The sequence below is a fragment of the Musca vetustissima genome, unplaced genomic scaffold (assembly GCF_032173495.1).
Source record: "Musca vetustissima isolate MV318-11 ecotype Yass unplaced genomic scaffold, APGP_CSIRO_Mvet_v1 utg11109, whole genome shotgun sequence".
NCBI lineage: Eukaryota > Metazoa > Arthropoda > Insecta > Diptera > Muscidae > Musca > Musca vetustissima.
The window spans coordinates 67,342-77,808 of record NW_026877066.1 but is presented as its reverse complement, the minus strand read 5'-3'; the positions used below and the strand labels follow the sequence as shown (position 1 = coordinate 77,808).

General features: G+C 37.8%; 1 protein-coding gene across 1 annotated transcript; it reads left to right on the top strand.

Moving 5' to 3' along the window:
- Window positions 1-9,033: 9,033 nt before the first annotated feature.
- Window positions 9,034-9,650, top strand: LOC133321596 (ficolin-2-like). The gene is given in 2 exon segments (XM_061530681.1): window positions 9,034-9,470; window positions 9,527-9,650. Coding segments are annotated over 2 exon segments (561 nt in total).
- The last annotated feature ends 817 nt before the right edge of the window (window positions 9,651-10,467 follow it).

Genomic DNA, 10,467 nt, shown 5'->3' with positions numbered 1-10,467 from the left:
ATAGAAAAAATATTCTTTAAAAATCCACGCCTAAGGCTGTGATGGTCTATAGAAAAAATATTCTTTAAAAATCCTCGCCTAAGGCTGTGATGGTCCATACATTTCTGATGGTCCATAGAAAAAAGTATTCTTTAAAAATCTACGTCAAGGACTCTGATGTAGCTTGAGAAAAATTCTTTTAAAATCCGCGTCTAGGGCTGTGATGGTCCATGGAGAAAAAATCTTTGAAAATTCATGCCATCTGATACATTAAAAAGGTATTCCTTAAAAAAATCCATGCATAGGGTTATGGTCCACACATGACAAATATAAATATTGTCCTTGTCAGTCCTTGAAAATGTCCACACCTACAATTGCCCTTAAAAAATATTCTTTAAAAAATCCACGCCTATAGTTGCTGTTGAAAAAAAAATCTTAAAAAAATCCACGCCTATAGTTGCTATTGAAAAAATATTATTTAAAAATCCACGCCTATAATTGCTGTTGACAAAATATAATTTAAAACCAGTGAGCGGAGCAGTATAGTCGGACGGGCCGACCATATTTGCACCGCCTTGCCGATTAGAGGTCAACAGCACCTTTTCCTTACACTGACATATTTTCCCAATTTTACTAATATTCTGTCCTTCTAATTACTTGTCCATATTCCTTTCACCGTGGGTTGTATTGTGATGTTCGGCTTTCAATTGTGGCATATAGATCGACTCGAAAAAAAAACACAAAAAATTATGTTTTCGGTCCATTTCATCCCAAAATGATTATGTGATCACCACCGAAAATTATAGGCGTTGTCCTTGACCATAACTGGAATCTCATGGAAAATTTCAAAGCGATTAGCGCTACAATTCCGCCCTCTAGTGTGGTAATGGGTTACTAAATAATATCTCAGTACGTAAGCACCCGTAAATATTTATGTGTAGCCCCCACATCCGAATACATACGACCATATAATTGGTATCAATTTAAAGGTCCACCACTCCTCTTGAACATACTATCAACCTCTCGGGTCTAGGACATTCAGGGGCAAATATAATCCACGTCTTTAGTTGTCCTTAAACAAAATACCTTAACAAATCCACTCCTATACTGAGCCTTAAAAAAGCTACGTTATAACAGTGCTTGAAAAATGTATTTAAAAATAAAAGCTAGAGAAAATAGTATTTAAAAAAGGACATTCCTTTTTTATTCAGATTCACAATATCAACTTTTCCCATTGTCCTCATCCTTGTTACCGATTGCCGAAAAGTCACATCAAAGGTAAATTATTGCAAATTAATGCATTTGTGTGACATGTTGATCACTTTTAATTTATGATAGACAAAATAATAGTGACAGTTAACGACAGCAAACAACATTTTACGAACTACAACATCAACAACAACCCTCATGGAAATATTCCCAGGACTAAATCTCACATTGTGGAATAAATGTGGTGGATTTAGTTTAGAAGTTGGCTCAAAACTGAAGAGGCGCATTTTCATCTACGCATTTTATCTGTGTTAAATCGCAAACGCCAGAAGAGGCGTTGCTCAGGACATTAACTAATGTTGCATACCCTATCTACCCCTCGGAATGATGCAAACATTCGCTCATCATTATTCCACAAATCGTTTGTCAGTACTTAAGCCACACAAAGAATGGGGCTTGCAAAAATGTTTTAATGTCGCACATTCAATGGCTTTGTCTAGCGAACATAACAATAACAACCACTTCGTTGTAAGAAAAGAAAGCTCTACAATCCTTATATCCTTTTCATAGATTTATGGCCAAGATCGCCATAGCCGCGTGTCGCATTAATATCTCACATATCACGCTTTACTATCTCCGCCATGCAACATCTTCGCTGTCTTTGCTATCAGCTCCAAACCACCAACCAACCTAGCGGACAACCAAACACCCAGCCGACAACTTAGCCAGCTAGGTGTCGGACATACCTACATATGTCCATGTCCATGCTAATCTTTAATACTGATGGACTTTTGATCATGGTCACGTTTATGTTTGCAAGTTGCTTTTGTTGTAGTCCTGACATCAATATTTCGAATTTAGAGTTATGGCTAACACAAAAAATAAAACAAAAGCAATAGCAAACACCGATAGCATTTTACGCTTCATTAGATGTGACTAAATGTAACACCTCTTTGTTATAATAATGCAGAGTAGATACAGTGGCTCACAGCACAAACATATAAAGACAATTTTGTATTAGAGAATATTATGTACAAAGACTATTACGTGCTTTCATAAAGAATATTTTTCAACAACTATCACAGCCGTAGGCGTGGAATTTTTATACCCTACACAACTATGTTCTCAGTGTATTATAGCTTTGTGCAGCCCCAAAAGTTTGTAACGCCGCGAAATATTGGTCCTAGACCCACCTTTAAGTATACCGATCGTCATATCTCGACTAGCTGAGTCGATCTAGACATGTGTGTCCGTCCGTCTGTCCATTATAATTTGTAAACACGATACAGGCCACAGTTATGGACCAATCTTCACGGCCTAATGAAGACCCCTATTGTTTTTGGGAAAGATCGATAAATATTTAGGGGATGAAATGGACCAAATACTAAATTTTTGTCGGTTTTTCTGGTCGCTCCAGAGGCCGCAGTAATGGCCCAAACATCGTGAAATTTTCCATGGAGAAGGGGATAAGGCCAAAGAATAACCATGCCTGTTTTCATAAAGATAGGTCAATATTTAGCGGGTCAAATGGACCCTGACTTTTGTGTGAAAAATGAAAAATGTGTATTCTATAGGATATATATTTACCCCTGAAGGACATAGACCCGAGTTGATTGTATATCAAAGAGGAGTACTTGACCTTTAAATTGATACCAATTATATTGTCGTGTGTACTCGGATGTGGGAATTACACCTAAATATTTACACGTATCTCCGTAATTCGTATATTATTTAGTAACCCATTATCATTCTGATTGCTTTGAAATGTTCCATGAGATTCCAGTTATGGTCAAGGACAATGCCTATAATTTTCGGTGATGATCAGATAATAATTTTGGAATGAAGTGGACCGAAAACTTAATTATCGAGTCGATCTATAGACCATAAATGAAAGCCGAACATCACAACACAACCCACGGTGAAGGGAATCTGGACAATAGCTGTACTGAATACTCGTAATATTCGGAAAATATGTCAGTGTGAGGAAGAGGTGCTGTTTACCACTAATCGGGCAAGAGGGTGCAAATATCACGAAATATTGCCCAGGCTCGGAATATACATCCGCAGAATTAGAGTTCCGTGGTAGTTGTGTAGGGTATTGTATGGTCGACCCCGTCCGACTATACTGCTCCGCTCACTGGTTTAATAATATTTTTACTCTGAGATCCACTGTAATTCATCTATTCAATATCGACATGCATCTTTACTTAACACATTACAATATTTTTCCAACTCAGCAGAGAGATGGACAGATGTTCGTTAGTTGCAACCTTACATGAGGTACATTTTCATACACGACTGAAACTAATGCATTTACCATGATTTTACCAAGAGTGTCCGGTGTGGTGTCGTCCACCACCTCTTTTTTGTTTTTGTAGCAAATTTAGCTCATGCTGCAAAAATGTGTGTGTATATGTCTATGTTGCATGTTTGTTGTACATTTGCCTCGTTGTTTTATGTTTAATGTCGTTGAATGTTTCATTCGATGCTTATCAGTTATCTGCAAAATATTCACATAGTTTCTTCGCTGCTTTTGAAGGCCTATTCCCACTAACCGGTGTCACTTTTATCTTTGAATGTAACTATTTGCGATTAGTTATACAAGCACGACGTTGGCCCACAAAGATTGTGATTTGGAGGCTGTCAATTATTTTGGATGGTATTTGCACAGCAATGGGAATATTTTTTACATTTTAATTACAAAGTACACAGGATATAGTGGTTGTTTCCACAAAAAATAGCATTCAAAAAATCCACGCCTTAGACTATGGAAGTCCTTGGAAGTCCTAGAGCCCATGTTTCTTTGGACCAAATCCGGTTCAGAAAATTTAGATTTCATCCAAACTTTGCCCATCCTATTATTTCTTCCAAACCTAGTTCAACTTCGAAGATGGGGAATATCGGTCCACTCCTTCTGGTACCTCCACACAGGGGCTAGGTCTAAATGCGGCTATAGTTCATTAACGAACCTTAATTTCTAATTTTGTATCTCGCTATCCTTCGCAGGGGAAATGATTACAACAGAGTCTTAGAACCAAACTCAAAACGCGTAATAAATCAGATAACTGTTTTAATATAAACAAGTGAATAAGCGTTAAGTTCGGCCGGGCCGAACTTTGAATACCCTCCACCATAGATATACTGACAGGTACTAGAAATGAAAATATAGGGAACATACCAAAAAGTGGACCTATACCGACATTTCTATGTAAACTATAATACCAATTTCAGAAATTTTTAATGGATAATTATACCCTCAGCCTTATGGCTGATGAGGGATTATACACTTTAACATGGTGAAAATGTGCCTCATCGATATATTGGTTCTAGACCCCATGTTTCTTTGGACCAAATCCGTTTCAGAAAATTTAGATTTCATCCAAACATCCTATAATTTCTTCCAAACATAGTTCAAATTCGAAGATGGGGAATATCGTCCCACTCCTTCTGGTACCTCCCACACAGGGGCTAGGTCTAAATACGGGTTATAGTTCATTATCGAACCTTGCGTTGTAGTTTTTTATCTCGATATCCTCCGCAGGTGATATAGTTACAACAGAGTCCTAGAACCAAACCCAAAACGCGGAACAAATTGCATAACTATTTTAATATAAAAAATGGGGTTATATGGGAACTACCCTAAAAAGAGGGCGAATAAAAATAATTTTTGGTAGGGAGATTTGTTACCATATACGACTACAAAATACCAAATTGCAGCAAGTTCGGTTGAAAAACGCGCTCAAGAACCCCAAAATGCCGAAAATTGGGGGTACCCTTATAAGGGGACTATCCGAAAAAATGGACCTATATTCATAATTTTTTGTGGAGAGATTTGGTGCCTGTTAGGAACTCAAAATTCTAAATTATAGCTAATTCGGCGGAAAAATACGACCAAAACCCCCAAAATACTATTATATGGGGGCTACCCGAAAAAGTGGACCTATATTTATAATTTTTTGTGGAGACATTTGGAACCCAAATCGGTTGAAAAAATCGCTCAAGAACCCCAAAATATCGAAAATTGGGGGGTACCCTTATATTGGAGCTTTACTTAAACGTGGACCGATAAAGCCCATCTTCGAACTTGACCTGCCTGCAGACAAAAGACGACTCTATGCAAAATTTAGGCGATATATCTCAATTCGTTTAGACGCTAGAGTGATTACAACAGACAGACAGACGGACATGGCTATATTGTCATATTTGTATACCCCCCTCCATACTATGGTGGAGGGTATAAAAATCCACGCCTAAGGCCATGATAGGTGTTGCAAAAAAAATACTCTTTAAAAAAAATCCACGCCTAAGGCCATGATAGGTGTTGCAAAAAAAATACTCTTTAAAAAAAATCCACGCCTAAGACTGTTATAAATGTTAAAAAAATGTTCTTTAAAAAATCCACGCCTAAGGCTGTGATAGGTGTTGAAAAAAATATTCTTTAAAAAATCCACATTTTTTGATCTACCAATTATTTATTTTGGTTTCATATCACACGCCTTCATTGAAGACATGTATTCGTTTACCAAATTTAATTTATGATCTCTTCCCACCCTTATTAGAAACGACTCGATTATTGTCCTTGTTAATGGACACACAACAACGAAACAATGGCATTCAGTTATGTAAGAGTAACACGACAGGAAATCCTGGTGTGAACTTGACATTTCGAAACAATTCGTAATAATTTGAAATTATTTTTTTTATTGCACCACTTATTGTTGTTGTGATCTACAAAAAATAAATCCACCACCTTTATTATTGTTTCCACCTTTCGGAGTCTTATTGTAAATCCAACATGGGCTTATCCAGATTTCTTCCGAACAGATTTCCAGTTCGTTTTTATTACACAAACTATTTTATTGTATGTAACAAACCACCCATGGAGTATTTGTGTTAATGGATTTTTTGTTTTCTTTTTCTTTTTTTTGAGATCCCTTTTGTTCGCATCACTGACCTTGGGATACCTTCCCCTAACACATTTCGTGTTAACTCTCATGAAATAAAAATCAATCGATTGACAATTGCTGGCTTATTGGCCAAATTACTCATTGATGTTTATTAGTCGAACATTTGACACCCCGCCACTCAGTTAATGAGCTAAACTCTTCAACTGGAAGGGAGATACAGAGAGAGTGGAGGGGGATATATGGCGAATATGATTTAATGTCCCCCCTCAAATGTTATTTTTCCTCTGGCCAAATAAATTTAATTATTTTAGTATTTGCCAGTTCCCAGCTAATATCATAGCTGAGCCGTTGCTGCCTGTTGCCATCGAACTTGTATTATGTTACATTTTGTAAGCCATGCCATCGATCACACGGTTCGATAGCTGGACTTCAGCCATAGATAAAGTGTAGATCATTCAAAAATTATTTTCAGAAATATGTCAGTTAACAACTTACTTCCAGAGGCAGGTACGTTCATGTAGTCATGTATGTTTGCGTCCACATGCTGGTCCAGCATTTATACCCCACAGCCAACCAGCCATCCAGCTATCCATCCATCGAAATGTCTGTGTCTCGCCATCATAAGCTTAGCAATTTAATGTTGTCAGCTTTGACGTTGGCATAAATTATCAACAGCTAGAGCCTGTGCCCAAAATGCTCGCTTTAGGGGTGGACAGGAGTACAAACATGGTCAGCAATGAGCGTTACCACAACAATGGCTCTATTATTAGAACAGCACTGTGGTACAGGGTGTTCTAATGTGGTACAGGGTATTATGTCTTGGTGCATATGTTTGTAACAAGCAAAAGGAAACGAGATAGACCCATAGTTCCCTTTGAGAATATGCATAGAATCACTTTCTAAGACGATTTATGCATGTCCACCCGTACGTCCTTCTGTCCGTCTGTTTGTGTTAAATTGCTAAAAAAATACAGGTCGCATTTATAATCCGATTTGGATGCAATTTGACACAGCTTATGTATTTAGATCAAGGACAAACCCTATTAAAATTGGGAAAAATCAGTTTAGATTTAGATATTTTCGTCCGATTTTATATAAATGGTGCACTAAAGACCCTAATTTTTTTTTTGATTTGCACAAACTTTGGTATAGCATACTGAATTGAGTCTGGAATAATGTGTGCTAAGTTTCGTGAAAATCGGTTCAGATTTAGATATAGCTTCCAAATATATTTTCGCCCGATTTTATATAAATTGTGCACTGAAGCACCTACATTTCTTTTGATTTTCAAGAAATTTGGCAAAGTCCCTATATATCTTTCGATATGTACGTCTGACGTCTGTTATGATACATATGTAGAATATACCGAAAGTGGTGAAGGCTATCATATAGTCGGCCCAGTTCGACATTACTACTTTACTTACCACTTCTGCGTGAAGCATCAGTTGGCTCGCTTTTACATGCCTTTTGAGCTGGGGCATCCTCATCCATTCTGTGTGTCAGAACATTTGTCCAATAAGCCGAACTTAAAACAAATTTCCAGGCGCGTCAGTCTTTTGCGCAGTTTTTCCAATTTGAAAGACCATGTTTCGAAATGTTGTCTTCCACTTGATCTTTCCATCGAATTCCGGGCCTTCCCCTTCTGCATGATCCATCAGTGGGCTCCCTTTTATATTCCCTTTGAGCTGGAGCGATGAGGATGCCCCATTCTCACAACATTACCTATCCAACGTTGTCGCAGCAACCCGATACGTCTGACTATATCGACGCCCTAGAATAGATGGTACAAGTCGTGGTTCATTCGACGCCGATATTCACCGTCGACCCAGGTAGGTCCATGCTTTCGATCCATATAACAGCACAGATAGCATCAGCGTCCTGTAATAAGTGAGTTTGGTCTGGCAGGAGGTGACCTTGTTTCTAAACGGCTTACATAGACCATAGTAGCATCTGTTGGCCAATATTGTCTTTCTCCGAATTTCAAAGCTGAAGTTATTAGTTTTATTTATGGCGGTACCAAGGTCTGCAAATATTATATATCCAAATAATGACATTCATGAGCAAATAAATGAGCTGGAGCAAAGTTTTACAAGCACTCAACAAATGTTAGAGGAAACCCAACAGAATTTAACTCAATGTTTAAGTGGAAATCCTCAAATCTATGGATTTTTACAGAATATACATAAACTAGAGATGAGTGCAAAAGAAATACGAGAACATATCAAAAAGCCGAACGACATTATCATACAAAGACGAATCGATGGTTCCGAAAATTTCTATCGTCCCTGGGCCGATTATAAACAGGGATTTGGTAATAGTTCTGGAGAATTTTTCATTGGTCTGGATAAATTGAACGAACTTACCAATTCACGTCCCTATGAGCTGCTCATTGTCATGGAAGACTGGGAAAATGATAGACATTTTGCTCGGTATGATCAATTTATAATTGGCACAGAAACTGAAAAGTATGTCCTCAAAGTATTGGGAAAATAGAGCGGATCGGGTGGGGATGGATTGTCACTTGCACGAGGTAAGAAATTTAGTACGAAGGATCACGACAATGATGAGTCGAGTTCTAATCTTCACCTATTGGCTTTATCCTAGTTCATACGATAGCAGTACACTCACAGAGAAACGTGTAAAAAATCGATTGGGTTATTAGTTTTTGAGTTATCGTGCCCGCCATTCACAAAAAATGTTTAGAGAAAAACGCGTTTTAAGTTCGAGAAGCCCGTCAGCCGTCACTTGATGCTGACACAATAAATCGACTATATCTTCAAGAGTTCTGGAGATTTTCACTTGAAATTTTGTAGGGATACTCATTAATTAGTGTAGATTCGAATTATATCAACACAATTTTTGACCCCGATAATGGGGGGTCCCCTTAAATGGAAATCCTCAAATCTATGGATTTTTACAGAATATTCATAAGCTAGAGATGAGTGTAAAAGAAGTACGAGAACATATCAAAAAGCCGAACGACATTGTCATACAAAGACGAATGGATGGTTCCGAAGATTTCTATCGTCCCTGGGCCGATTATAAACAGGGATTTGGTAATAGTTCTGGATAATTTTTCATTGGACTAGATAAAGTGAACGAACTTACCAATTCACGTCCCTATGAGCTGCTGATTGTCATGGAAGACTGGGAAAATGATAGACGTTTTGCACGCTATGATCAATTTATAATTGGCAGAGAAGCGGAAAAGTATGTCCTCAAAGTATTGGGAAATTATACTGGTTCCGCTGGTGATGGATTGTCATTTGCACGGGGTAAGAAATTTAGTACGAAGGATCACGACAATGATGGGTCGGGTTCTAACTGTGCTGTTTCATACACTGGAGCTTGGTGGTATAATAGTTGTCACTACAGGTGAGTCCTTTTCAATTGTGAATAGACAGATATAATAATTTTACATTTTTTAACAGCAATCTGAACGGAAGTTATTTAAGAGGAAAAAGTACCCAAACTGACCAAGGCGTTGTATGGTATCCATTCAAAGGAAGTGATTATTCGTTGAAGTTTGTTGAAATGATTCTACGTCCAAATTAATTGTATAATTTGAATGATTTTTATACCCTTCACCACACTGTGGTACAGGGTATTATGTCTTTGTGCATATGTTTGTAACAGGCAAAAGGAAACGAGATAGACACATGGTTCCTTTTGAGAATATGCATAGAATCACTTTTTAAGTCGATTTATGCATGTCCGTCCGTCCGTCCGCCTGTCCGTCTGTCTGTCCATGTATTTTTGTGAACAAAGTACAGGTCGCATTTATGATCCGATTTGAATGAAATTTGGCATAGGTCACTTATTCGCCCCAAGGACGAACCCTATTGAAATTGGGAAAAATCGGTTCAGATTTAGATATAGCTCCCATATATATATATTTAACCGATTTAATGTAAACGGTCCCTATATATCCTTCTATTTGCACGAAATTTGGTACAGCCTAATCATTTAGGTCTAGAATGATGCCTGCCAAATTTCGTGAAAATCGGTCCAGATTTAGATATAGCTCCCATATATAGTTTCGTCCGATTTCATGTAAATGGTGCCCCAAAGTCCCTATATATCCTTCGATTTGCACAAAATTTGGCATAACGTACTGAATTAAGCCTAGAGTGATGTCTGCCAAGTTTCAAGAAAATCGGTCCAGATTTAGATATAGCTCCCATATATAGTTTCGTCCGATTTCATGTAAATGGTGCCCCAAAGTCCCTATATATCTTTCGATTTGCACGAAATTTGGCATAACGTACTGAATTGAGCCTAGAATGATGCCTGCCAAGTTTCGTGATGCCTGCCAAGTTTCGTGAAAATCGGTCCAGATTTAGATATAGCTCCCATATATAGTTTCGTCCGA